We start from the raw sequence: 27363 nt of genomic DNA on the forward strand, positions 1-27363 counted from the left end.
TCTTCCGCGGGAACGATGGCGAAGGAGGCCGCCGGGAGGGGGGACGCAGTGGCCGCGATCGAGACCACCGGCGCGATGGCCGTCGTCGCGGCGGACGTCCTCACCATGAATTCACGTTCCGGGCAACACCCTCGTCGCGGCCGCTGCTGATGGCCAAAAGAGAGACGACGCCTGATTTTATGGGTGGTCCGGACAGCGACGCGCCTGCGAAGAAGTTCATGGCCCCCGAAGACCTGACGGATAGCGACGAGGCGGAGATGGACGTGTCTACCCCTACTACTGCAGACGAACAGGATAACGACGACGGCACCGCGCAGCCCCCACGCAAGAAACGGGCCATCGAACGCGACTCCGAAGCTGCTGCGCCGCCTGCACCAAAGTGGTCCAACCCAGATCCTTACACTGTGCTGCCGCCAGAAGAAGAAAGGCAAGGGAAGAGACGAGACTTTGTCAAGCTGATCCGCAAGGCCAGAATCACCCCTGCTGTCACATCGACTCCGGAGGTTAGCAGCAACCCTGCAGTGACGAATGATGACTTTATCTCCCTGGGTGTGGATGAGCCGGATAATAGGCCCCCTGAAGGTGCCCCCAGTGGCCCCAGAGCTGCAGAGCTGGAGCGGAGTGATTCTGCGCTTGGGAACCGCAAGAGGAATCGAGATGATGAGATTACAGGCCCTGCTGTCAGGCGTGGGAAGAAGGGCTCCAGATTCTTCAACCTGGATGGGTCACCACTGGATATTTGGAAACCGCTCGATGGCCAGGATCCAACACCTTGGTTCGACCGGTCCAGTGCAGCTTTCCATATAGGAACCATGTCAGTACTGGAGCTCCCATATTATTATTATTATTATTATTATTATTATTACTCTTGTCTCTATGATGATGCTGATGTTATCTAGGCTACACAAGGAGATACTGGACTTCTACCACTGGGTAAAACCTACAGAGTATGAAGACATTGTCAGACGAGATCTTATATCCAGACTTCAGGCATGCTTTGGGCAAAGGTTCTATGGTGCAAAACTATACGCCTTTGGATCGTTTGCATCAGGTCTCTATCTCCCTACAGCAGATATGGATCTTGTTCTTCTCTCTCGCCAGTTCATGTCCTCAAATAGAAAGTACATCTGTCAGAAAGTCCGGGAAATATACAGCTTTGCTGAATATATCCGCGGACAGGGACTTGCCGTGCCCGGATCAATTGAAACAATTGCCCATGCGCGTGTTCCCATCATCAAGTTCGTGGATGCTCTCACTGGTCTAAAAGTAGACCTATCCTTCGATAACAGCAGTGGCCTGGCAGCCATTGATACGTTCAAAGCTTGGAAGCAAGAATATCCCGCTATGCCCGTCATAGCTTCCATCATTAAACATTTCCTTTTGATTCGAGGACTCAACGACGTGGCCACTGGCGGGTTGGGTGGTTTCTCAATCATATGTTTGGTCACAAGCATACTACAGCATTCACCCCGTGGAGTCGGAGAGCCAAACCTGGGCTCTGTTCTCATTGACTTCTTTGAAATGTATGGCTCTAGGTTTGATGCTGGCGCCGTGGGTATACAGTTTGATCCCCCAGGTTATTTCAACAAGGTACACCACACCCCCATCGTTTCCCCCTCTAAATTTGCCTGTTCTATTGGGTTATTAATTTGATCGAAAATCAGGCTGCGCGTGGCATATATAACGCAAACAAAGGGACTAGGCTGTCAATAATTGACCCCAATAACCCGGATAATGACATCTCGGGTGGAACCAAAGAGATTCCACTTATCTTTCTAACATTCTATGATGCATACCGATCGCTCAAGGAGAGCGTATATGCCGCTTCATGCAGACCACGTCACTCCCCAAGCAGCTTGCTTGGAACAATAATAGGCGGAAACTATGATGCATATGAGGAGCAGAGAAAGCATCTGCGTGATTTCTTCCTTAGTGAACGTAGGTTTGCTGGGTATCATGCCACCGTCGGGTTGGGTAGTCCCCCACCGCCTCCTCCACTGTCCTCTCCTTCTCCTCCACCCCCTCCGCCACATACTGAATAGTTCTGGCATCTACATTCATCATTCCCCGGTCGTGGGAGCATCGAATCAGCTTTTCTCTTTGTCCTTGATATCCAAACGTTGTTGCCTTTCTCAAGTCAGCGCACACGGTTTTTACTCAGCTAGACTTCCTTTCTAATGCTCGTAAGTATGGACACACCCCTCGTGTTGCAAGATTCAATCTTGCGAGAGCCAACCGGCATCGAATTACACTGAATTAATCGGTGTTACCCAAGAGCATCATTCTTCTGCATTCTCTGGCTCCTAGCCTGCATCTTCGGTGTACCATTATTCCTTTTTATTGCCATTGTCATTATCATTGGAGGCTTGCTAAAACGGAGGATAAGGGAGTTTATTTCCTGGAATGGAGTGCGGCAAGTGTCTATGGCAATTGATTCTAATCACTCTATATAAATTATGTACAATATGATTAAACGAATAACTCCTTCACCACTGCAGTGGTGGGAAAGAAGGCTGGCGCCAACAAGCAAATCCAGGGCAATAATATGCGTGTAGATCACAGGGTAATCCAAGTAAAAGTCAGAGTCCCGAGCGAGAGTTTCAATCCTCAATTGGTGGTGGGTGTTCAGGTATAGGGGTGTTGACATAGTCAGCGTCCGGACTCGCCCATGCAAAATCAACCCATTTGGCCCCCAGGATATCCCGGACGCCCTTTGTTAGGGTTTGAATCCGCTGGCTCTCCGGAAGTTTCTGGTCCTTGTTCAACACAACGTGCCCTTTCCTGCACTGTGGATTGATACTCTCGGAAGAGAGGGAGTCCAGAATCACTTTCCACACCCGCATCGTCTCCTCCAGCTCAGCGATATTGCTTACCCCCATCACGCTGCCTCCAAGCCTGCGAGGACTCGTGGTGCTATTGGTACTGGTGCCGTTTGTCTGGTCACCAGAAGGCAGCCCTGATGCACCAACTGCAGCACCCACATGCAGCCAGTTCTCAAGCGCATATCGAATGGCAACAACCTCAATCTTCTCGCCTTGTTCTTCGGTCCAAAGACTCGCTTTGTGAATTGCCTCACGTAGCTCGTTGGGAGCAGGATGGAAATCTCCCATGCTCCCGATAGGCACACCGTTGCGTCTCAGCAGCCCCATCCCCAAGGGTGAGGCATTAAGTACGCAGTCCACACCAGCTGCAATCAGGCGTTCAAGCCCCTTCGTTGCCAAGAGGGTGTTCTGCAGCGTGAAATTCGCGTAGGACATGACGATATCTATCGGCTCGCCCGTCTTTTCCAGAATCATTTCAGCCAGAGAACAGAGCACGTCGACCGGGTAGCCCGATATCCCAACGTAATGTATCGTCCCCTCCGAGTCACGGATTCTTCGTAGCTCTTGGACAGCCCCCAGCACTTCCTCTGGTGTAACGAACTCGACATCATGGCAGTAGACGACGTCTAGGTAGGCAGTGCCTAGGCGCGACAGGCTTCGTTTGATACTGCGTCTGATCCATGCTGGCGAGTAATCGAAGGTTGATGCGGCTATCCGGCCCACTTTGGTGAGCAACCTGTAGGAGCTTCTGGGGTAGTTCTCCCGGACAAACTGGGTGGACAGGGCTCTTCCAAGAAGTTCTTCTGCCGGACCATAGTAGGGAGAAGTATCAAAGGCGCAAATCCCAGCTGAGAGAGCACGGTGGACAAGCTCGGTGGTCGGAAGCTCGTAGGGGTTGGCATTGTACTGGCCGTTGAAAGTAGCCGTTCCCATGATAAGAGGTGGCAGGTCGCTGGAGACCGGGAGATACGGTCCCCCCATGGCGTCTAAAATATGTGCTGTAATGGGTATTTTACCGGTATATATGTATATATACGCTGCTTTATATAACCTGGCTCGTGGTCGTTCTTTATGGGCGGCTGTGTGGGAGGATGGCGGGGTGATTGATAAGATGCTGATTAGATAGAGAAGAGGGAGGATATAACTGCTCCCATGGTGTTTATATATGCGCCCAATAATGAATCATGGACATGCATGCATCTCGAAGCCTTATCATGAAAGGATTTGGAATCAATAAAGCTTGGGGTTTCTTTGATCCATACAGATATCAAAAGAGCCGGCGTGGCGGTTTAAAAAAAAAAAAAAAATTTCGAGCTTAACGCCGAGAAGCTGGAAGTCTCGGCCCGCGGAGTGACGTGACGAAGGGAGTTCAACCCCAGTATATCAGAACGAACAGAACGATGGTTAAAGAGTAGCAGATAAAAAATAACGTGTGTGATATTAGTTGATATTAAGAGGCGCGCTCAAGCAAACCTGCCAGGCAGCATGTTTCATGGCCAGTCAGGGTAAATTAAGTGACATAAATTACATACTCTATATTATCAAGAAGCAACCGTCCGCTTATCGAATGTGAAAAAAGGGAGCTCTACCCCGGTTAATGAAAAAAAGTCTACTCCTTCTTCTTGTCCTTCGCGGGGATGGGGTTGCCCTTCTCATCTACAAGCCCCTTTTCGCGCATGACCCGCAGCGCATCGTGGAGGGGATCAAGTTCGGGGCGTGGTGCTCGGTGGGAGTCAAAGTAGCTATCGGCCCAAGTAAAGTACTGGCCGTAGTTGACGGTGAAGTAGAGATGGTGGAGGGTGTGGTGGGCGGGGCTGTTGATGTATTTCTCGAGCCAATGCCCAGATATCATGTCGCCGTCGTGGATGAAGATTGTCCAGATCTGTACCAGGATGAACATGGTCATATAGAGGTACTTTTGCACGGGGCAGACAAAAACGAAGACACTACAGTAAAACTATTAGAGATGATAATCGAGTCTGGTTGATTGGGCAATGGTGGGAACTTACTGGTATGGCAGCGACTGAACGTATCCGTCGAGAGGGTGGAAGGCGAGAGCAGCCCATGGAGTCGGCACTAGTCACCAAATGTTAGCTAAATCTACCCCGTGTATATCTGCATCATGTAGGAAGCCATACTGATCCATTTGTGATGTGGTTTGTGGATGTATTTGTAGACGCTGGGGTGGTGCTCGAGTCTGTGAATCCAGTAGATCAAGAAGTCGTTCCAGATCATGAACAGCACAACCGAGACACCCATCCACGCCCATCCATAGTCCTCTACTCTGGTATACAAGAGGCTCTTTCCGCGCACCTCGGCCAGGAAAAAGGGGAGTGTGAAAATGTTGATCCAAGGTATAGCCATCATCGAAGACACTATCTCCTGCCGGACCTGGTTCTTGAGGAAGCGCGGATGGTATTCGAGCCGCCGGTCGAAGATGAAGTAGTATGAGAACGAGCTAAAGATCCAGTATAGTAGCGAAGCACCGAGCTGTGTGATTACCAGGATCGAGATGCATTGTCGGAGGATGCTGTCTCGCGGCCATGCTGACACTGGCTGTGAGGATGCGGTACCCTCGGCCGGGACGAAGTAGGCGTACGCTTTATCGAGGACCAAGGGATCCAGGAGATCGAGAGCCACATCCATGGTAGGCTTGTCTGTCGACGGGTTGCTGTGACGTGTTTTGTGCCCTTGAAAGGCTCTTCAGAAGAATTTATTGTCGTATTCTAGGGGGCGGATCCGTGAGGGTTTTTTTTTTCTCCTTGCTTTTAACGAATTATTTCTCTGTGCCGTGGCAACGAACGAAATCAATTAAACCAATCTTGCTCGGGGAATGCAAAAGGAGCGTGATGCTGTCTGTTTCGAAGAGCCCGAAGCACCTAGGGAGCGTAATGGGTAGTACACAGGGCGGATGAGTTGCAGTGACAGGCCCTGACACAGGATGGCGGGTTTAAATGTTGTTGGCTGGCGCAAAGGAAGGCCGGCTAGCTGGATACGCCGGATCACACCACCTCCATCGTGTTATTGTTATTATTGATTTCCCACAGTACTCCAACCGGACCCTCGTATCCTTATTAATTCCATCGCAGGAGGACACTGATTCGAAGGAGAGGAACAAATTAGTCTATCGCGGATGTCAGGGATAGTTGCGGAGCGAGGCAGCTGGTACAGACTATCGTAGCAAGTTGATACGCTGAATCGACCAGATCTGGGCCTATACTAACGCTTAGCTGCCTGGCCAGCTATGGGGAAAGCTGCAAGTCAAGCATAATCAGCTTCCATCTGTATTACCCTTGATATTCCCTTGAATCTTTATCCAAAAATATCTTCTTCTACATCTTATCAAAGTAGCCAAAACATGGAGGGCTAAATGAACCATCCAGTCAGGATTCATATTCAACCTGTCCGAGATGATTCCACTTTGCCAGTTATGATAAAGGTCCTTCTCGGAATGAATACTTTACACACACCTTACTTAGGTAGAGGTAGGAGGAATCTCAAGCACAAGAGGCCTCGAGAGAAGGGCTTCTATAGCAAAGATAGCTAAGGGAAGTATGTAAGTGCCTGCAGGGTAAGCAAAAAGGAGAGCGCCTCTGTAAGAAAAAAGGTGATTAGGTAAGCCAAGTAAAATACATAGAAGGAAGCTTACTAAGTAACGTTTCTTCTCTTGTCCAATAGTAGCTCTTCTTATTTATTAGTAATAACTTTACATAAACAGAATTTAACTTTGGATGTTATAAAATAGAGTTTTGCACTGATGGTCCAATTAGCTCGCCATACAAAAAGCGGCGAAGGATGGCAGAACGTGTTACTGGCTTACATAATATCCAAACCTCGAAAAGGGAAAAAAAAAATCGAAAAAAAGAACAAAAAACACCCAAAAGCTGCGACTTTTTGCTGTCGAGACCAGCTTTTCTATGCCGGACGCCCCTATATCTCGTTTGTCACGGTCGAATGTGGGCTGTGCTATAGCATGAGGCTTGCTGTATCTGCTAATTCTTCGCGATTCCCGATCTTTCGATTTGCTTGACCAGAACCATAAGGAAGACGGAACGTCCTTTGAAGCATCGAACATATTTGCTACAAACGTCGAACAGTTAGCAATTACATAGCAGACAAAGGATGTCCCGGTCAGCGAGCGATGCAACTCGGTTTACGGCCACCGGACCCTACGCCTACTCGAAATCCTCGATGTCTTCCCCCGCTTCGTCGAAATGGTCCGGCCTGAAGGTCAGGTCTTCGCAGCCGTCACAACCATCTCCCGGCCAGGGAACACAAGAGACTCCCAGAGAGAAGGTTGAGCGGCTACGGGCCCAGGCTCGCGCCAATCGCATTGCACAGTCGTTTTCTCCAATGGATAAGATAGTAAATAGCGGAAGGACGTGGGCGGATCGTTTTCACAGGGGGGCGGTTTACTCGCTTATTGCTGCCTCCGGTATGGATAAGCTGATCTCCTGCCATTGACCTTGCACTGTGTAAATGGCCTGTTTGATAGACTGATAAACTGACCTGTTGTGTGTGTTCAGGAATTGCTGGAGTTTTGACCATTTATTCAATGGCATCGTTAATCATGCACAACCGGCGGCAGCGGGAACTATTTATCGAAAAGGAATTGGAGAGTCTCTTAGATGCTAGAAAGGCATATGTTGCCGGAACTGCGACTGCACAACAGATCGAGCTGCTACGGAAAGAAAAGGCCGCGGACGAGGAGAAGCGGATGCGGGATGAGGCGAAGAAGCAGACCATGTTTTATAAGGCCCGGAGCTGGCTCTTCGATGGCCCAGATGCCATAACGACCACCAGCTCAGACACCGAACCACACACCCAGTCACAACAAATACCCGATTTAAGCACAGCCCAGACAGCACCTGCTACGCCTGCCGTGCCTACAGAACCTCAAGGGGGCAAAACGGCCAACACTAACTCCTCGAACTCAAGTTGGTCAAGTTGGATACGCTGGGGAGGGGCCGGTAAATAAAGTGGCTTTTTCTCTGGGTTTTCTTTCGCCTTTGTCAACCTTTCCGACTTTGTTATTCCTCAGAACCCTACTTACTCGCTGCCAGAGTATATCTTAAGCATTCTCCTGTGTATAATAACGAAACCATCTGCTTTTTGTCTCCATTGCTCCACCCTGGGTCGGGTTCGGCAACGGCACACAAAGTTGGCTGTACGATGTGCTAGAGTGTGAAATATTAATATTCTCTTCTTAGCCTACCATTGGACTCTTTCTGGTGCTTGGTTGCATTGCATGGACAGCATAACTTTGGAATTGTTATTACTCTGGTTAATACTGTGCATTGATGCCCACATATTGCTAGGATGTTCTTACAGAAGATCAGCTCTAGTTACAATTGATCTTGACATTCTACTTAATTTCCTGGACTGCTTTTGGTTTACGCAGCAGGTGACTTCACTGCTACATACGTCGGAATACTCGATATATTCTCCATTCTCCGTGCACCACCCCATACAACCATACGCATCGGCTCGACAGCCCCATGGCGGATGACCAGCTGCAGATAAACGGCTCCCACTTGATACGTGCACCCCCGTCGACATATGAACACCGGACTTGACGTGGCAAGGCCTTTCACCTGCAGCCACGCCTATCATTGTGTCATGTTGGCTCCCTGACGTCCATAAACTCCCGCCGTTTAACTAGCTAGCAGGCAACTTCGGGCCGGCCCGAGAAGAACTCAGTCTGGCTGCAGGCCAAATGGATGGTTAACTAGTTAACTATGGAACAGGCGACTCCTGAGGCCAGCATCCTTCCGCTCAATGTTGTCGATGTGCTGGACTCGCCTACGCTGCGCCAGAGTCGACCGCCATGCACCCAACCAGCCATCCTGCGGCTGGCGTCCCAGGGCCGTGGAAAAGGGCCCAAAGGGTCGACCCGACGCTGTGGGCAGGGAAACGCTTAATAATTGGCTCCTCCGCCGGCGAGAAAAGACCAAAGACAATTTCAAGATGCGCTCTTCATGCACTCATCTGGACCCATAACTAGTTGGCCCCCTTGCAATTGCAACAAACAGAGAGACGGCTTGGGAGGCTGCGTGCTGTGAGCAACAAACCTGCATGATATGGCTCCCGGTGGCGTTACTGTCCTTTGATGCACCTTTGCGTCCTGCCGCTGCCGCCGCTGCTGCTGCTTGCGATGGTTCATACCAGACAGCTGTCTGTATGTGTGTCACTGAATAAAGAGGCAGATATAATAACACTGCCCGATCATCCTCGCTTGACTCCGTATATATTATCCCCCCCTCGCTCTTCGTCGCCTTCTCTTCCCTGGTCTGCTTGCTCCTGAAGTTGCTTTTTCCTTCCTTTTCCTGCTTCCTCTAGTTATTATTCTAGAAGAGAAAGCTTCATCTCGCTTATTTTAGCAAGTTATTCACCGTTATTTAAGTATCGTTCTACATAACTCGGAATGGCGGCTGAGGCAGACGATCGATCAGACGGATGCTCCCAGTCGACCATCGAGGCAGACGCCAATGTTGAACAGACGTCAACAATCGCCACTGACTTCGCTTCGGTCGTTTCCACGATCCCAAACTTCGTTTATGAAAACGGACGGCGCTATCAAGGCTACTGTGTAGATCAATACGTGCGTTGTTCCCATGTCGACTGGCTTTCCATACATGATGTCCCTGGCTGGATATGGTTACTTGACTAGATGATCGCTGACTAGTCAAACGCTCTTATTTTGGATACCTTCAGTTCCTCCCCAACGATGAACGGGAACAGGAACGTCTGGATTTTCTTCACCAAATCTTCCGGTTGACCCTCGATGGCGAGCTGTGTTTTACCAAACTCGACAATCCTGAACGCATCCTCGACATTGGCACCGGGACAGGGATATGGGCCATCGAAAGCAAGTCAAGCCCCGTCACCTTTCTCTATCAACCTGACCGAGTTGAATAAAGGGGGTAGTCTATCAAGTCTAACCCTGAGTTCAGTGGCAGAGTTATACCCTTCAGCTGAGGTTATTGGGACAGATATATCGCCCATCCAACCAAGTTGGTGAGTTGAAGACGTAGCCTCCTATGTTCCCTCCTTGCTTCTGGAGCATGAGGGCTGATGTCTATCCGCAGGCGACCCGACAATGTTGAATTCATGATGGACGATGCCGAGCAGGACTGGACTCTTCCTGAGTCCTCATTTGATTTCATCCACATCCGTACGCTTGGGGGAAGTGTGTCAGATTGGCCACGGCTAATGGGACAATGTTACAAGTAAGAAGTATCGTACACATCACTTCATCTTTTATCAGTTCTAACTCGGCGGCTTAGACGACTAAAACCCGGTGGCCGGATAGAAGTATCAGAAGCTCGTGCTCACTTTTGTTGTGACGATGACACATTCCCCGAAGACTCGAAGACTAGACATTGGCTTGTATGTCTTTTTCTTTGTCATTATATCCATTGAACTTTCAATTAACCTCCTTGATAGAACGAATTTGATCGCATCTCCCACTCTTGTGGGCGTGAGTTTGATGTATTCCCATTTTTTGCTGGCTGGCTTCGAGATGGAGGGCTCATCGAGGTCGAGGAGACGGAAAAAGTCATGCCCCTGGGAACCTGGCCCAAGGACAAGAAGCTGAAGATGAGGGGCCGCTATTTCATGGCACAGTTCCTGGGCCATGCAATGGAGTCCTACAGCACGTCGCTGTTCACTCGCGTTGGCGGCTGGAGTGCCGATGATCTCTGGAAGCTCCTCAATAATGTGACTGAGGAGGTCAGGTCTAATAAGATGCATATATATTCCCACTTGTATGTTCATCTCCGTCTTCTAGCCCATCATGAGGTGCTCGTGATATTAACCCGTCTCCTGTCTATAGCTCATTTGCCATTGCAAAGAAACCAGAGCGAGCTTAAATTTGTCTCGCATTCGTAGTCATTTGGAGTGGCTTCCTCATATCTCGTCTATTCCCCATTAACGACTCCATCTTCAGTGTAACTCTAACCACAATTACGACCCCTTTCTTTGGTTTTCACTCATTTCAATTGTCTTTTCTCTTCATCAATTAGCGTACGGGGCTTGTCTTAGTGTATATTTAAAGGGGCACCTATAAATTTTATTGATTTACTTTTAACGTGGCATCGTCAGCTTCTATTAAAACATCGCTTTATAGCATACGTCTGCCCCTGCACCCTTCTTTAGTTAGCAGCCCCCGTAGCTTCCCCATATATAATAAGCCATTCTATACCGATGAACGAACATATGATGCTACTTCATCTAGAGAGCCAACGACCATATCGGGACCCATCTTCTGGCACACATCCTGATCTCCAAACCCGTACTGGCACCAGCATGCGCGACAGCCGATGTTCTTCGCAAACTGGATATCCGCCACCGTATCCCCGATGACTAGCACTTTGCCAACATCGAGGCTGGTAATCCCATATCGGCTCTTGAGCGTGGGTATCAGTATATCCGTAAAATTAGCCGGGTCAGGCTTCTTCTTTGCTCCAGGCGTGCTGTCTCCTATTATCAAATCCTCAGGCACATATCCGCCCATACCGTTCCGTTCTAGCGCCGTCTTGACAGCACCAACTCCCTTATTGCTCACAATGGACATCGGTATGCCAGATTCTTTGAGGGTTTGCAGCAGTTTCTGGGCTCCTGGGAAGGCTTTAATGAGCTTTTGGCCGTGGGTGGCATAAACCTCTCGATATTTGGCTGTCCATTCATCCGCTGCCGCCGTGTAGGCTTCGATATTGGGATGCAGAGACCGGAATGTGTCTGACAGGCCTGTCCCACGGGAGATCAGAGAGTGGATGTCTGACCGAAGCGGGACATGGGCTGGAAGTAAAGCCTCGAAGGTGAGCCTGATAGACTGTTCAATCGACTCATGGGTGTCGACCAGCGTCCCGTCGAAGTCGAAGATTACCAGGCTGGTCATACTGGTTTAGGATGTACAGAAAGTTTTCCCTTTGGGTTACAGAGTACGCCTTTCTTCCTTCTTAACGATCAACAGACCGAGTTTGTGCGCGTTGGGCAGCGGTGGTGACTCGACACAGTTAGTGGTGGAGCTGGCGGCGTCGAAGCGAAGAGGAAATAAAACTCCGGAGTTTGACTTGAAGCCCCTTGATCCCTGTCCTGGCCAGTTAGTCAAGCATCTCAACCGGTCATATTTGGTCGTCGTCATCAGCGTCAAGAAAAAAATATCATCCCCATCTCGAGCCAGTGAGACAGTCAAGATATTGGCACCAGGGCCTCAAACACAGCAATGAGAATAATTTCTTTCCCGTACAACCGACATAACTAGTTAAGGGGTTTGACGCACAGTTCGCATGGCTTCGACCTCTCGCCGTAAGTTAGTTTATCACGGAGTCACAGGGCATCATGTCTAACTAAAGACAACTCCCGGGCTTAGATTCGAGGCTGATATCTACGATGATATCAAGCAAGAAGAATTACATCCCTGAAAGGCCCGTAAACGTCACTTCACAGGCCGATTGACCGGTGACATGACCCAGAAAGGCATCGAAGTGCATGCTCAACAGCCACCCTCCATATCTAATGGCCCTGCAAACCCCACGTTGACCAGGAATGCAGGAATCCCGTAACCCCTAGAAAAGGAGAGGATAGACGCCCGTGAAGAACTATTCGGAGAAGCTAGGGGGGAATTGTTCATATATCATTAGGAGAACAGGATGCATCTCTCCGTCCCCCTAGACCTCCACCATCGGGGAGAATGACAGCATGGGAAGGCGTCCGAATGTACTCCGTAGTTATATAAAGTAACTCCGTCTCGATCATCATCGGAGGACAGACTCTGCTAGTCGGCTCACTCCGGGAAAAATTTCGAGCTTCCTTGGATAGTATGAACGGCGATTATCATTTCATGGGAATTGCAGATCCAAACACATCACATATCATCAGACTCTCGTAACATAAAAACTGTATGGCTAGCTAATCCCGAGGCTTAGCGAGTGACAATCGCTGCTGTCAATGCGACCTCGAACATGACAGGCGCTGAATGATGTGCGGAGCGCATGGCCAACGAGCGTCTCTTGCGTGCAGGTCCGTCTGTTGATGCCGGACGAGTCGAGTCGCGGTACCGACGTCTCCTGTCGACAGCACCCCTGGCATGGCTGCTAGTAACCCATGGCTTCATGGGCTAAAATGGTCAAATGGTCTCATGGTCTCAGCCTGGCTGGTCTAGAAGTGCGGAGTGGCCTGGTCGATCGCCTTCATCCGCTCATATTAGCTGTGCCGTCCCATATCCAATCGAAGTGGCCTCCTCTCCAGGATAACGCATGGAAGAGACGGCCTTTCTGAGCAAGTATCTGCAGTTCTCATCTCCCTCTGGACAGCATCCCCGACCCCGTCAACAGTGATGCCATCTCGCCGACTCTCTTTCTCGCAGCGTCCCCTTTATGCGAGTCATCGACCGGCGTCTCATTGTCTCGAAAGAGAGTCGGCCGTTAGTCACGGAGTAGTATTGCTCCATAGTTAACTAGTTGGTGTTAACGAGTTAACTAGCTAAAAAAAGAGAGAAGCGAACACTCGCCTCCACCCCGTCTGACCATGAACCAGACATCAAGAAGCTCTCGATAGAAGTGGGCTGGCTATGGTGATTGGGCCGTTGCCTGTCTGTCCCGTCCCTTCGCGACTCCAGAACAATGGGGAATTTGATAGGAGCTGATCAGCCACGACTTGAAACAGCAGACGGACGTGCCTCGGGTCAACGCTGGTGTCGACTGGCCGTATCCCTGTAGAGACATCCCTGCTGGGCCAGGGGGGAAAGCTGCCGCAAGAGACCAACTCGGGCCTTTTGCTGTGCCTGCTCACTTCCTGCTCTCCTGTCGTGGTGATCAGCCAAATTACAGCGCCCATCGTGGAGAGACCGAGCAAATGCGGATGGAGAACGTCCTTATACCACACACACACTCTCTCTCTCTATGCCTCTGACGATCCCAAGGCGCATACCCCCGGGAGCCTTGCTCTCTCTCTCTTCCCGTTTGGAACCTTTTCAACGGGCCTTTTACTACTCGCGGGGAGACTTCTGGCTCGTGGCCGTCGCCCATGGATCGAAACAACTCTATATACGCGGGTGGACTCTCTGGATGGTGGACTCAAGCTTTGCCGAGCCAGTTGTGCTTCTTTAGTCCGCCATGGGGAGCGGCCTCAAGCTTTCAAGGAGCCCACGAAACAATGCTTGGTTTCAATTCAGGTATCCTCTTTACCCGCTCTGTCCCCTGGCCAAAATGGTAGGACCGGGGGCGTCTAGCATCAAGTTGCAGAATGGGGCCTCCGCTCTGCCTGCAGTTATGGCAAATGATATCCCTGGTCAGGCTATGGTACCCCAGTCCAAGTCAGTACCTGCTGTACATACGCAATGTCCCATTCCTACACTTTGCTACTGGTTTGAAACGGACCTCCGGTTGGGTTGGTGGATGATTAGCTGATGTAACCTTCCCTCCTGATTGCACAGGGGCCTGGTATGTGTGGACTTGTTCGGGGAGAGAGAATAGAGATGTCATATGCTATGTTTTTCATACCGTGAAGGAGGCGGGTCTCTTCCCGTCCAGAAGATATATAACCTGCTTGTCAACCCTTCAAGATGGAAACATTCTCAGACAGCAAAAACCAACTCTCAATCAGCCCCTAGATTCCCAGTGAATCTTCTACCTTCCTTTGTTCTTTTTTTGAATCACTACCGTTCTTGTCTATACTTTTTTTTATACCGATTATTTCTTCTCCAATTCAGTCAACATGCAAGTCATCGTTGCTCTCGCCGCCCTCGGCTCTCTTGCTGCTCCAGCCCTTGGCTTCTCCATCCCCCGTGGTGTTCCAGTCAGCCAGTCCATGATCGATGTCAAGCTCAGCTCTACCGGTAACTCTATGGTCAAGGCCACCATCACCAACAATGGCAACCGTGCCTTGAACCTCCTGAAGTTCCATACCATCATGGACTCCAACCCAACCCGCAAGGTCTCCATTGAGTCTGAGGGTAAGTGATGATACCGAAGACTCCATCGGGAATTGAATGCTAACATTTTGATAGATGGCAAGGAGATCCAGTTTACCGGAATGATGCCCACATACAAGGAGAAGGATCTCAAGCCAAGCTACTTCATCTTCCTCCCACCAAAGGGAACCGTTGAGCACTCCTTCGACATTGCCAGAACCCACGACCTTTCCCGTGGCGGCAAGTTCACCCTCAAGGCTGAGGGAATGGTCCCAATTGCCGAGGAGAACGGCACCGAAATCACTGGTGCTGCTAAGTACCACTCCAACGAGCTTCACATGACCATCGACGGCGAGAAGGCCGCCTCCGTTGAGAATGCCTTTGGCATTGTCAAGCGTGGACCTCTCACCAGAATCAACAAGCGCACCAGCATCGACATGCAGTCCTGCGGCAACAACCAGGAGCTCCAGGCTTTGACTGCTGCCCTCAAAGCCTCTGCTCAGCTTTCCAGCATGTCTGCCCAGGCCGTTAGCCAGAACCAGGACAAGTACATGGAATACTTCAAGGACCCTCAGTACATGCAGACCGTCCAGAGCCGTTTCCAGGCCGTTGCTCAGGAGTCTAGCTCCACCACCGGTGGTGGCACTACCTACCACTGCTCCGACACCATGGGTGGCTGCGAGGAAGGTGTCCTCGCTTACACTCTCCCATCCCAGAACGAGGTCTTCAACTGCCCAATCTACTACAGCGATCTCCCACCACTCAGCAACGAGTGCCACGCCCAGGACCAGGCTACCACCACCCTCCACGAGCTTACCCACAACCCTGCTGTCCAGGAGCCATTCTGCGAGGACAACGGCTACGGATATGAGCGTGCCACCGCCCTCTCTGCTGAGAAAGCTGTCCAGAACGCTGACAGCTACGCTCTCTTCGCTAACGGTAAGCTCAATCTTATTACACTGATGCTTATAGATCCTGACTAACGATGAATATAGCTATCTACGTTGGCTGCTAAACGATTCTTTCCAGTCATTCGTTTTGGAGCAAGAAGTTGAAGCAGTACATATCTTTTATCATTCTCTTACTCCATGAGGCGATTTTAATCATGGCTGCTGGATTGCCAGTCTACTACTCACGCCTCTTGGGACCTATCGTTTCCCTCCATGTAAATACAAATTACATTCTACATATACTTAGAAACAGTGCATATCAAATTGGACGTTTCAAGCAGTCAGCTCTGTTGCATCGCTAAACTAATACTCGATATAAAGTTCCTACTTTAACCCTTAACTAGAACAATTTACGCTCGCCCATCCAGATTTGGCCAGAGTTTCTGGGGTCAGGGGTTATAATGTACATTATTAGGAGATTTCTGTCATGAGCTTAAGGTTGAAGCAGGAAGTTGGGCTTCGTGCTTAATGTCTCAACTTCCTACCATTGTCGATAAGATTTAGGCTCGAAACACGATCTGCTATCGCTAGCTGCTGTCAAAGCATATATACTCATCTAGCTCGCTCGTTTCGTTCTCTTTTACCTGGTGCTGGTTTCATTGAATTCAACAAAGGTATCCCTTACTTCTGAGCAACCCATCAAGTAATGATCGCACACTACATGCAAGCCTCTGTACATCAAATAATGTAGCTTCCGTGGGGAGATTGCTAGGCAATCTGTGGGCCTCAGTAACTGATGAGGAGGGCAGTCGTGCAGATATGCTCCCTAAACCTCGGAGATAATCTTACTATCTCAACACGAGACCCAGCTAAAGCTCGGTCACTGTGATTTGCATCAGTATGGTCACTGTGGCGAGTCGATGGTCCTGGGACATATCTCGTCTATTTTGGACAGTCCTTAATGGTCACAGCTTTGATCACAGGTGGTCTTGGCTTTGGAGGCCTTAGCCATGTCTAAGAAATTTCAAGCGACTGGATTCTACAGCTCCACTCCATACAGAGTACAGTTCCTAGCTTTGATAATTCAGATGCGCCTGGCACAGCCCTCGTCTTGTTCAACCAACAAATGATAATAATTGCGACGATGATGAAAGATTTTGCTGCTTTTCCTTCTGTTGTCGTTGAAGTAAAGTCAAGGTTATACCACGTGACAGACATATGCCAAGAGTCAATTACCTAATCATGACCAGCCTGTGCTTCCTGTATCAAATTGAAGATCGCGACAACAAGCAGCCCGGCATCAATTACGCGCGAGACAGCTTCGTCATACTTTATATTCCTTTCGGTTGCCCAGATATAGTCATAAAAAGTTATTTACCGACAGATTTGCGCCTACTTTTGACCACTATACCCTCGCGATGAATTCTTCTGCCCCGCCCGCGGCGGCAGAGTATGGCGGAGGTAAGAGACACCTCAAGTCAACTCGGCTTGCTTTTACTTATTCCATAAGATACTAAGGCTTCTGATTACTAGATGAGCTATCTGCGATAATTCTAGATCCAGGATACGCTTCGACGCGTGCTGGATTCGCCGGCGAAGACACCCCAAAATCCGTCATTCCTACACACTACGGAAAGTACTCTACGGATGCGCAAGAAAAATACGTTTACGGTGACAACATCTTTGTCTCTCCGCGCCCAGGTATCTCCGTTCACAACCCGATCAATAGAGATGGAATTGTGGAGGACTGGGAGATGGCTGAAAAGCTGTGGGAGTATTCGTTCACCTCACGATTGACGAGCCGAAAACCTGGGAACCCAATGAACAATGGGCTAAATGATCCGAATCCTGAAGATTTACCGGCGGATATGGAAGGAGTAGAGGCGGAAGAGAAGCCACTAGCTGATAGCCCGCTGCTTATGACTGAGCCTGGGTGGAACCCGACAAAGGCAAGAGAAAAGACCATTGAAATCGCAATGGAAAATTGGGGGACGCCAGCCTTTTACCTCTCTAGGAATGGGCCATTAGCCAGGTTCGTACATCTCCTTGCCTAATTCTCTATTGCTGTATGGTAAGCTGACGGATAAGTATAGTTTTGCCGCTGGAAAAGCTACCGCGCTGGTGGTTGACGTTGGTGCCAGTAATATATCCGTGACCCCAGTCCATGATGGCCTAGTTCTTAAGCGCGGAGTACAGCACTCCCAGCTTGCTGGTGACTTCGTCTCGTCTCAGATCCGAGCCCTTCTTAAATCGAGTACACCACCAGTTAACTTGACACCCCATTACCTAATTTCTTCCAAGGCCGCAGTTGATGCTGGCCAACCAGCTCAAGCAGTTTACAAGGATCTACCTGAGAACAAACTCCCAGGTCCTTCATACCGCCGGCTGATAGAGGACCGAACACTTTCGGAGTTCAAAGAGTGTGTAGTGCAGGTTTGGCCAGGGCCCGGTGCCTTGTCCGCCCAAGGTCCCAATGGAACCTCCAACGAGGAGCTAGCAAAAGCCATTCCAATGCGTCCATTTGAATTCCCAGATGGCTTTAATCAGCTTTTTGGCCCTGAAAGATATCGTGTTGCTGAGAGCCTATTTGACGCTAAGGCTGCTTTGCCTGACCCGGATTCCGAGTTCCCTTCACCAGCAGCCAACCAGACAATACCAGAATTAATCCGGAATGCTCTCAACCAAGTTGATGTTGACATTAGGCCAACTCTACTTGCAAATGTAGTGGTTACTGGAGCAGGCAGTTTGCTCTATGGCTTCACTGATCGGCTGAACTATGAGCTCACAAATATGTACCCTAGCCCGAGAGTTAGAATTTCTGCTCCTGGAAACACTGCAGAGAGAAAGTTTGGTTCCTGGATAGGTGGAAGCATTGTGGCCAGTCTGGGAACATTCCATCAGATGTGGATTTCGAAGAAGGAATATGACGAACATGGCCCAAATATTGTGGAAAAGCGATGCAAGTGAGGCATCACCTATGTCGTGTCATTGGAGATAATGCCATACGGCATATCCTTCAAGCTCGAATTCCCATACAGAGGTATTCTGCTTCTCCGCTTGGTGGTCCATTAAAAGTTCATATGGGTGCCGATGGCTGTGAAAAGTTGCGACTCCATGAACTTAGGACCATCCTCAAAATGGCAATTCGAAGTCCACTCCTACCTCCAGGAGAAAAAAAAATGTATTGGTGGTTAATTAATAATTAAGCCGAAAGGGGGTGCTATAAAATCAGTGTCTCTAGGGCGGCTGTGCTGATAGATTATGCGTACATGGAATCCTTCCCAGGGGTCTGTTCTAACAATATGATTTATGTATTTCAACGAATCCGAAACTTTAAGTCTATTTCAACTATTCTCTTCTCTCAGCTGCAGTCCCGTGAGCTTGCCCTTCATAAACATCACTATCAGGGGACCCTTCTAACTCCTTAACGAGCAAATCAGCGTCTCGTTTCCCTCTCTCTGCATCCACGAGCATCATAAGCGGCAATGGTATTATGATGAGCAGAGCTAGGAAGAAAAATGCTGGACGGATTTCTCCGTATCGGTCAGTAATAGCTCCTACAATGGCAGGACCGAAGAAGCTTGAGCCTTTATCTGTGATGGCGTAGAGTGCATAAAACGAAGCCTCAAAGCCGTGGGGGATAAGCTCGCCGAAGAAGCTACGGCAGTAGGAAGAGAGGCCACCTATTACCAGTCCGTAAATGGCACCAAGTGGGTACATTTCCCAGGGTTGCTGGAGGCCGAGGACACCTAGTCTTCGAATTGGAGGGAAGAAGCCTAGGAGGCCGTATAGAGGTATGATCTCAAATATACAAATGCAGGCAATGATTGTCTGTGAAGGGCGAAGTCCCATGAGGCGAGAGACGTAGCTCCAGTAAAACGCACCGCAGACACCTGAGATCATAGTGATGACGTTGATCATGCCTAGAGCAGCTAGTTCCATTTTGAGCTGAGTCTTTGCAAATAAGACTGCAGTACCACTAACGGTTGCAATTCCATCAGATAATAAGAACCAGGCGGCCAAAAACAAGACAACATCTTTTAGTCGACGAGCCCTCATGGCTGTCCTGCCTAGGGATTTCCATGCAAACAAGACATAGTCAACCCATGGCCAGTTGCTGTCCTTTCTTGTGACATGCTCCGGGAGTGGAGGACCGGGTCTTGGACGCAGCCATAGGCCAGCTGGGATGGTGAATATAAACCACCAGAGTCCAATTAGGAACAGGACAAGCCGAAGAGAGAAAGTGGTAGAGTTAGTGGCTAAGACCAGAAGGATACAGCAAATCTGAACCAGTACAGCCGCCGTATACCCAATTCCAATTCCGTTAGAAGATATTTTGGATGACAACTCTAAGGCTGCCGACACTGATGGCGCAGCCGGCGCACTATGTGTAGTGTTCCCCTGAGAAGAATGTTGCTCTGTAGATGCTGACAAGTCTCCATGCACTTCTGGGCTGGAGTCAGAGTAAGTAGGCGCGTCTGCCTTGTACCCTCGGATGGATGGATGGTTACGAACAAGGAGCGGTAGGAAGGAATTCAGGAGTACAAAGGATCCGCCAAAGCCAGTATTGGCAACAACCGCTAGGAAGGCAGCCAACATGTATAAGCGTGAGGAGAGTGGGAAGAAGAGCATCATGGCAATAGATCCTACTATGGCGAATATAAGCAGAAAAGTCTTGCGGTAGGCGCCATGATCTGCAGCCGCTGAAATGGATATAATGATGAGAGATTGGATTAAGACGCTGACTGAGAAGGTATACATAGCAAAGCTGGCGGTGTTGACTTCGAATCCTAGGACGTAGACCAGACACTGGTTGCTCGCAGGTCCTGCCTTAAGCCCAGAGGCAGCTGTTGTGGCGTTAGCGGTGGCATTGGTGTGCTTCCATGTCGAAGTACAGGGAGTAGTCTTGTCGGAGACCAATACTCCTTGGTCTCTAGTCATTTGTTCGAGAGCAAGGGGGAGAAAGGAGCCTGTCAGCCGTCGGTTAGATATCATCAGTCCTGCAGTCGCTGAATGCTCGGAGTAGCTGTAGGCTGCAGCTGCAGCTACGCGGGCAACGACGTACCCATGGCACACACGACAAAAACCTCAGCCGCCCATCCATAGCAGTACCAGCCTGCTAGTTCCTTTTTGCTTGTAGGCCGAGTGTCCTCCTGGGGGTGGCCTTCAGTTTGCGATGGGAGTAAAGGAGCGCTTCCACCCCCGTCCTCCATCTCGGAGACGGCGGAGCTCGACATCAGGGCAGAGACGGTGTCTGCGTATTATTGAAAGAGACGGAGCGAGACGAGAGGTTCACGGTGCTTCACGGCCTGCTGTGAAGCTGCATGGTTGATGTGTATGTGTAGGCCGATGTCCCAGACTCAAAGATGAGTCTTTGAGGTTGTAGCGGTAGAGGTGAAGCTGGAGAAGCTGAGGACGGCCGCTGGGAGTCGCTAGCGGGCGCCACGTGAGACCTTGTCTTAGCTAAAGCCAGTTAAAAGCCAGTTGCAGCTCCAGTTAAAGACCCATCCAAGTTAGTTAAAGCTTCCGTTAAAGGCTGCAGGAACTGGGCGGCCTTAGTTGAAGCTTTAGTTAAAGCCAGGTGAACACTTAGCGAAAGGCTTAGTTAAAGACACGATGACCATTAGTTATAGCAGGGGCCCATAGCAAATCTCCTGTCTTCACCTCCCACCCTCCGCTACCTTTCCTCTTCTTACCGCCTCTCTTGCTCGTTTCCTCGCTCCTCACCATCTCTACTCGTTACTCCGTCCTTTCTTCTTCTCTACTCTCTTCGTCTCTTCTTCTTCTTCTTCTTCTTTTCTTCTGTTTGTCTTTTGCTTCTTCGATAAACATTCACGTGACGGAGGCTCCACTTAAACTTTTCGAAGCTTCGACTTTGAACATTTTTTATGCGAGACAAATTTCATCGTGATAAGAAAGATCGCATTTCGACCGGAGGAATGGCAGGTTGCAGAGAGTGGTTTTGAGACACACGGGAGGTTTCCATATACGTCTTGCGCTCTACTGCTAGCCATTGTGAAAATTCTACTGGACCTCAAGCAGTAAACGAAGTTGTGTGGGATCGCACCCACCGCGCAACGCGAGAGACGATTTTGACGGAACTACCGTTGGACTCGAATTCGATACTGATACGACGAAACTACCTATTATCCCGGTGCTTCCTTTTATATACAGCTCGAAATGCCTTCCCAGAACGATGCAGCTGCCAGTACGGCGGCGCTTCCAATGTCCAATCTAGAAGCATTTTTAAAGCCATCTCCGGTTCTATATTCCGGATCAGTTGCTGCAGCAAAAGGATATCTTGACTCTCTTACACAGGACTTGAAACAAGAGCAGCGTGGACAAAAGCGGAAGCAGCGTACCCCAGTCCCTCAAGTCCATCAGCTCCATGTCAATGGGTTCAACCACAATCAGATATGGGAGCAAGCGAAGCGCATCCTGGATTCGGCGTTGACAATATCTTCCCGGGACTTGGACAGGTTCAATGAACGAAATACGGCGTTATACAGGCCTTCCAAACAGAAATTCCCTGAGGATGACGAGAGTATGTCGGACGATGTGGAAGACGATGAGGAAATGGAGGACGGTGAAGATAGTGAAGACAACGAAGAAATGCTGGACTTGGAAGATGAGGAAGAAGTCGATTTTGGTGAGGACTATGACGACTCATTACTAGAGGAAGGAAATGAAGAGGTTGAGGAGGAGGAGGAGGAGGAGGAAGAAGAAGAAGAAAAAGAAGACAGAACTTTCGAGGGAGATGAGTCCCCGCGTCCCGATAAAAAGAAGAAAATTGATCCCCATGGCCTGAACGATGATTTCTTCTCATTAGAAGAATTCAACAAACAGTCAGCCTTTTTTGAAAACCGGGATTCCAGGCGTCCGCATACCGATGCTGATAGTGACGAGGAGGATATAGACTGGGATGCAGACCCCCTCGCACTGCCAGATATACCAGACAAGAGAACTGTGGACAAAGACGAAAATGACGAAGATGAAGATGATATGGATGAGGACGAGTTGGACCTTGATATGGAAATACCCGACGCCAACTCCGAAGAAGGAGATGAGGATGAAGATGGTGATATGGGGTTGAACGATGACCCCCGGAACGCTAAATATGAAGACTTCTTCGATCCTCCACCGAATGCTAGTAAATCCAAATCAAAACAGAAAAAGCAAACTCAAGAAGATATAGATGCGGACATTGATCGAGCAATGGCAAACGTACGGCGAGATTTGTTTGACGATGATGAAATGAGCGGGGAAGACGATGCTATGGATGGCGAGCAGTCAAAAAACATGTCCAGTCATGAAAAAAGGCGAGCACAGATCGCAGATGAGATCCGACGGCTAGAAGCTGCCAATGTCGCAAAGAAAGACTGGACGCTGATGGGAGAAGCTCAGAGCAATGCCAGACCAATCAACTCACTGATCGAAGAAGATTTGGACTTCGAGCGGGTTGGCAAGCCAGTGCCCATCATCACGACTGAGGTCAGCAACGATATCGAATCGCTCATCAAACGCAGGATCATTACTAAGGAGTTCGATGATATTATCCGTCGTCGACCACTTGCTATTGGCGAACAGGGCGGAGCCACTAAGCGCAAGTTTGAGCTGGACGAGACGAAACCTCAGCATAGTCTTGCAGAGCTATATGAGCAGGACCATCTACGTGCCACCGACCCGGGATTCATCGACAAGGGAGCTGAAAAGCTACGGAAAGAGCACAACGAGGTTATTCAGCTATGGGAGCAGATTAGCTCTCAGCTGGACACCCTATCGAACTGGCACTTCAAGCCCAAGAGGCCTCAGGTTGATCTTAACGTGGTATCCAATGTTGATACGATCACTATGGAAGATGCTCAGCCAACTACTCGTGGTGAATCGGGTATTGCATCTGGAAACATGGCTCCTCATGAGATATATAACCCAAGTGAGACTAGAATGGCAGGAGAGATAAAGCTGAAGAGTGGTGTATCGTTGGCCAAGGACGAGCTGGGCAAGGAGGCTAAGCTACGACATCGTCGACGTCGTGAGGCACTGAAGAAGAGAAAGAGGGAATCCCAGGCAGCTGCCAGCAAGCCTGACAGTGCTTCATCGCAGAAGAAAGAGTTGGTTTCGAACTTGAAGAAGGGAGGCGTCAAAGTCATTGGCAAGGGAGGCAAATTGACCGACGTCCAGGGGAACAAAATCCAGGACACTGCCTCCAAGGGCCGTGAGAACCTTAAGCTGTGAATATATTAAATACAAAATCATCTGTACCTGCATACCCTCGGCGTTGGTAGAGGTTTAGAAAATAAAAGAATCAACGGTTTTACTTGAAATGTTCAGACGTTCTCAAGGCTTTTCCATTCGTTGTCTAAGAATATACAAAAATATCCTCTCCTGTTTACAGAAGTCCCGGTCAACCCCTTCCGTCACCTCCACAACATCAAATTTCTTCTTCATCTGCTTGATAAACCGCATATCGGCCTTACGCCGTTTCTTAAAGCAAAAATAACACACTACATCCTCCTCATCCAGCAGCGCCTCAAGAGTCAGCAGCAGTAGCGGGAATGCTGGCTCAAAGTACACACAATCCGCTGCAAGAATCACTTTGGCCCGGGGCAAAGCACGAACAGCGCCTTCGTCACCCCAGTCGAGCAAGGCAGCGTGTACAGAGCTGTTGAGCCCGTTTAGTTCGATGTTCTGCTTCATGAGCTCGAACATGGCCATTTGGTCGGTGATGTAGATTGGTGAATCGACGGCACATCCTTTGGCGACAGCGAGGCCTACAAGGCCACTTCCGCTACCTAATTCGATTCTAGCCACGGTCATTCATATGTTAGTTTCCGTTCGGGAGGTTTGGTTAATATTCAATACTTTTTTTTTTTTTTTGGCAACTATCTTATCAAATTTTGAATCAAATCAAAGGGGATGGATGGATGTAATTAGTACATTGTCTTGCCCTGGAGGCCGGTAGCATGGTTCTCAATCATGTATTTCGATAAGACGACGCCTGCAGGCCATATTTGGCCGCCGCAGCCGTTTCTTAAGTCTTCTCTTAGTTGTAATGGCGGGTTGAGTATGCCGTCAAGAGAGACTTTGCTGGTGCCTGCACATTGAATCTCTCTAGGTGGGACGAGAGAGTCTAGAACTGGCGCAGACGCCTGCTCGGATATGTCACCCATGGAAAGTTGAAGAATATAACAACTGCTTTAGTGGGTTTGGTGGTTATTATTGAGGTGATATTGGTTAATTTGGCTGTTGTAGTTGATATTTTGGAGATTTTTTTTTTCTCATGATTTTTTTTTTGGTCGAAAATCGCCTCTCTGTGCGGAAAGTTAAAGCCCCCCATGTAAGCCAACAGCACGGCCAAACGGTTTAAGTATATGGGATATTAGAAGCTCTCGAGGATCTTGTGGGATGCTGGATGCTGGCTTTAATGTTTGATAGTTTTCTGCTGTCGTGTTTGGTGGAATGTCTTGCCTTAATCATAGCCAAGGGATGATATTGATAATACGACTATCAATACCGATTTTGTGGAAAATTAAGGTGTCATGGACAAACGTGGAGAGAAAGTAGATAGATAGAAGAAATATGTTCATACATGGCTATTCTATACATGTGGAATTGACGTAGGGGGATGTATGGGTAGGTGGAAGATGTTTCCCAACTATAAGCCAATATATCCCATAGACCAGTTAAGACAAAAGAGAAAGCATTGCCGAGAGTGTGAATCGAGTACTCTACAGACGAAAATGAAAAGAGAGAGAGAGAGATAACAATGAACTGCCCATTCTATTGACCTAGCTGCGTGGTTCTAGATAAAAGTGCGGCATGGGTATCTATGCGGTTAGATTAGTATAGGAGGAACTGAGTGATGCAACAGCTGAGAATATCAACTTACTTTGAAGGATAGGCCTGCTCCGAAGGGAGGCTGTATGTGTTTCCAGCGTTCAAGTGAGCAGGCAGAGGTGGCATCCCACTGGGTCCAAGGACCTCAGCTCCCGAGCTGGCCTTCTCCTCGAAATGCGCAGCCAGTCCACGCTCCTCAGCCGTCTGCTGCGTCTGCACCAGCTGCTTCGAGCCCGCCTCACCGGCAAGAAGACTGTCCTTGGGCTCGGCCTTGCTGCCGTATGTCAAGAGTCCGACGACATCCGCCTGCTTCACCACGCTGGCCTGTGGGTAGGCTCTTCGCACATCTCGCTTCCAGTATGGGTTGTCAGCGAGGTCGGCTGCTGGGATAGTGACAGGGTCGTCGTATGTCTGTGGTTCAAGGGCTCCTGGGGCCGGGTTGCGGAATTGGGCGTTCAATGGGACACCGGACGAACGAGTAGGGTCGACGGCCAGAGCCCGTCGGATTCTCTCCCATATGCCGTAGGATTGTACAGTATATTTCTAAACCGTGTTAGCCTCGTCGTAGAATGAGGGGGAAACGAGGTCTTCGATGGGCGCAGATGGGGATATAAGTGTGTGCTGGTGATGTACGGACCTGGTTGACGGGGACGACGTGCGAGGCGGCCGACGCCTTCTGGAGGATCTTGGACGCTCTCATCTCCTGTAACCACTCAATTAGGGCTGTGCACTACGATAGGCTGCGTGAGACTCACCGGAATCAGAGCAAAGACGCTGGCTTGGTCGCTCTTCTGTGGTTCTTTTCGACTGCTTCTGCTTGACGTTGGTCGAGAAGCCGAAGCCAGCGAGCAAAACGAGAGTTCGAAGCGCAAAAAAACGCCAAGCTCGAGCCGGCTTCGAACGTCAAAAAAAACAACAACTCAAGACGAGAGAGAGAGAGAGCAGGCGAGCAAGACGGAGAAGCGGATTTGATATGCAGCGAAAGATGGGGTGATTACTGGAACACAGCGCTACAAGATGGACGACCGGGGCTGGGGGGCCGTCGGCTGGGAGTCTGCTGGCGGTTCTACGATGGCTGGCTGTCGCTGGCGGTCTATACTTGGGTGGGCGCTTCTTCGACGGGCTGGAGAGAGCGCCCTTGGGAGAGCGCAAGCTGGGCTCAGGACAGCGGCAGCAGAGATAGAATTAACGCGATAGATAGGCGATAGACAGACGCATTATAGGAGGCGAGCTCGCGCCTGGACGCGGTAAAGGAAGCAGACGAAGAAGAAACGAGCTAGCGACCTTGTCTTCTTCTGCTGCTGCCAGTCGTGCGCGCTTCTTCTCTTCTTCTTTCTCCGGCTTCGCTACACATTCCACCAAATTCTCCCTTCATCCGCTGCAAAGCAACCAGATAGACAGACCTACGATGGCTCCTGAGCTGAGAAAACGCAAGGCGCCGGCTCCTGCTCCAGTGGCAGAGCCAAAGGCGAAGAGAGGATCCAAGGCCGGCGCCAAAGCTGAGCCCAAGAAGGCCGCGCCCAAGGAGAAGAAGGCTGCCGCCGCCGCCGCCGCTGCTGCTCCTCCTGCTGAGCCTGAGAAGGCCGACAAGAAGGAAGAGAAGAAGGAAGAAGAAACCGAGGAGAAGAAGGAGGAGGAAAAGAAAGAGGACAAAGGTGAAGAAGCTGAGGAGAAAGCTGCCGGCTGTGTCCCTGAAGAAGGCGACGTCCTCGACCTCAGCCAGTTCGAGATCGAGATCGAGCTCAACGACGGCACAAAGACATCCTTCAGAAAGCTGCTGGAGGAGAGCAAAGAGGGCGTCGTCGTGTTTACCTACCCCAAGGCCTCGACTCCTGGATGTAAGTCGGCTTTCCTCAATTGCCAAAAGAGAGAGAGAGAGAGAGAGAGAGAGAGAGACGGT

The 27363-nt window shown here is 49.7% G+C and overlaps 14 protein-coding genes across 14 annotated transcripts; 8 read left to right on the forward strand and 6 right to left on the reverse strand.

The window, feature by feature from the left end:
- Window positions 1-149: 149 nt before the first annotated feature.
- On the forward strand, window positions 150-2042 carry TRV_05360 (uncharacterized protein; the record flags this gene model as incomplete). The annotated part of the gene is made up of 3 exons (XM_003020485.1): window positions 150-814; window positions 900-1590; window positions 1665-2042. The coding sequence occupies 3 exons, from the start codon at window positions 150-152 to the stop codon at window positions 2040-2042; spliced, it is 1734 nt and encodes a 577-aa protein (XP_003020531.1).
- A 558-nt stretch (window positions 2043-2600) lies between these two features.
- On the reverse strand, window positions 2601-3755 carry TRV_05361 (uncharacterized protein; the record flags this gene model as incomplete). Its single annotated transcript, XM_003020486.1, has 1 exon — window positions 2601-3755. One exon carries the CDS (start codon window positions 3753-3755, stop codon window positions 2601-2603), a length of 1155 nt encoding a protein of 384 aa, XP_003020532.1.
- A 676-nt stretch (window positions 3756-4431) lies between these two features.
- TRV_05362 (uncharacterized protein) lies at window positions 4432-5468 on the reverse strand (the record flags this gene model as incomplete). The annotated part of the gene is made up of 3 exons (XM_003020487.1): window positions 4432-4768; window positions 4832-4898; window positions 4961-5468. The coding sequence occupies 3 exons, from the start codon at window positions 5466-5468 to the stop codon at window positions 4432-4434; spliced, it is 912 nt and encodes a 303-aa protein (XP_003020533.1).
- Window positions 5469-6944: 1476 nt separating this feature from the next.
- TRV_05363 (uncharacterized protein) lies at window positions 6945-7800 on the forward strand (the record flags this gene model as incomplete). The annotated part of the gene is made up of 2 exons (XM_003020488.1): window positions 6945-7187; window positions 7318-7800. 2 exons carry the CDS (start codon window positions 6945-6947, stop codon window positions 7798-7800), a joined length of 726 nt encoding a protein of 241 aa, XP_003020534.1.
- Window positions 7801-9246: 1446 nt separating this feature from the next.
- On the forward strand, window positions 9247-9740 carry TRV_05364 (uncharacterized protein; the record flags this gene model as incomplete). The annotated part of the gene is made up of 2 exons (XM_003020489.1): window positions 9247-9423; window positions 9537-9740. The coding sequence occupies 2 exons, from the start codon at window positions 9247-9249 to the stop codon at window positions 9738-9740; spliced, it is 381 nt and encodes a 126-aa protein (XP_003020535.1).
- A 195-nt stretch (window positions 9741-9935) lies between these two features.
- On the forward strand, window positions 9936-10693 carry TRV_05365 (uncharacterized protein; the record flags this gene model as incomplete). The annotated part of the gene is made up of 4 exons (XM_003020490.1): window positions 9936-9996; window positions 10135-10211; window positions 10269-10588; window positions 10657-10693. The coding sequence occupies 4 exons, from the start codon at window positions 9936-9938 to the stop codon at window positions 10691-10693; spliced, it is 495 nt and encodes a 164-aa protein (XP_003020536.1).
- Window positions 10694-11019: 326 nt separating this feature from the next.
- On the reverse strand, window positions 11020-11721 carry TRV_05366 (uncharacterized protein; the record flags this gene model as incomplete). Its single annotated transcript, XM_003020491.1, has 1 exon — window positions 11020-11721. The coding sequence occupies one exon, from the start codon at window positions 11719-11721 to the stop codon at window positions 11020-11022; it is 702 nt and encodes a 233-aa protein (XP_003020537.1).
- A 2819-nt stretch (window positions 11722-14540) lies between these two features.
- Window positions 14541-15719, forward strand: TRV_05367 (uncharacterized protein; the record flags this gene model as incomplete). Its single annotated transcript, XM_003020492.1, has 2 exons — window positions 14541-14778; window positions 14833-15719. 2 exons carry the CDS (start codon window positions 14541-14543, stop codon window positions 15717-15719), a joined length of 1125 nt encoding a protein of 374 aa, XP_003020538.1.
- A 1325-nt stretch (window positions 15720-17044) lies between these two features.
- TRV_05368 (uncharacterized protein) lies at window positions 17045-18593 on the forward strand (the record flags this gene model as incomplete). The annotated part of the gene is made up of 3 exons (XM_003020493.1): window positions 17045-17087; window positions 17160-17658; window positions 17720-18593. The coding sequence occupies 3 exons, from the start codon at window positions 17045-17047 to the stop codon at window positions 18591-18593; spliced, it is 1416 nt and encodes a 471-aa protein (XP_003020539.1).
- A 381-nt stretch (window positions 18594-18974) lies between these two features.
- Window positions 18975-20863, reverse strand: TRV_05369 (uncharacterized protein; the record flags this gene model as incomplete). Its single annotated transcript, XM_003020494.1, has 2 exons — window positions 18975-20671; window positions 20692-20863. The coding sequence occupies 2 exons, from the start codon at window positions 20861-20863 to the stop codon at window positions 18975-18977; spliced, it is 1869 nt and encodes a 622-aa protein (XP_003020540.1).
- Window positions 20864-21806: 943 nt separating this feature from the next.
- On the forward strand, window positions 21807-23861 carry TRV_05370 (U3 small nucleolar ribonucleoprotein Mpp10; the record flags this gene model as incomplete). The annotated part of the gene is made up of 1 exon (XM_003020495.1): window positions 21807-23861. The coding sequence occupies one exon, from the start codon at window positions 21807-21809 to the stop codon at window positions 23859-23861; it is 2055 nt and encodes a 684-aa protein (XP_003020541.1).
- A 102-nt stretch (window positions 23862-23963) lies between these two features.
- Window positions 23964-24443, reverse strand: TRV_05371 (uncharacterized protein; the record flags this gene model as incomplete). Its single annotated transcript, XM_003020496.1, has 1 exon — window positions 23964-24443. The coding sequence occupies one exon, from the start codon at window positions 24441-24443 to the stop codon at window positions 23964-23966; it is 480 nt and encodes a 159-aa protein (XP_003020542.1).
- Window positions 24444-25511: 1068 nt separating this feature from the next.
- Window positions 25512-26163, reverse strand: TRV_05372 (uncharacterized protein; the record flags this gene model as incomplete). Its single annotated transcript, XM_003020497.1, has 2 exons — window positions 25512-26006; window positions 26101-26163. 2 exons carry the CDS (start codon window positions 26161-26163, stop codon window positions 25512-25514), a joined length of 558 nt encoding a protein of 185 aa, XP_003020543.1.
- Window positions 26164-26480: 317 nt separating this feature from the next.
- On the forward strand, window positions 26481-27267 carry TRV_05373 (uncharacterized protein; the record flags this gene model as incomplete). Its single annotated transcript, XM_003020498.1, has 2 exons — window positions 26481-26566; window positions 26724-27267. Coding segments are annotated over 2 exons (630 nt in total), but the record flags the coding sequence as incomplete, so codon positions are not given.
- Window positions 27268-27363: the final 96 nt, after the last annotated feature.

Source organism: Trichophyton verrucosum (genome assembly GCF_000151505.1).
Source record: "Trichophyton verrucosum HKI 0517 chromosome Unknown contig00411_1.f1.exp, whole genome shotgun sequence".
Classification (NCBI taxonomy): domain Eukaryota; kingdom Fungi; phylum Ascomycota; class Eurotiomycetes; order Onygenales; family Arthrodermataceae; genus Trichophyton; species Trichophyton verrucosum.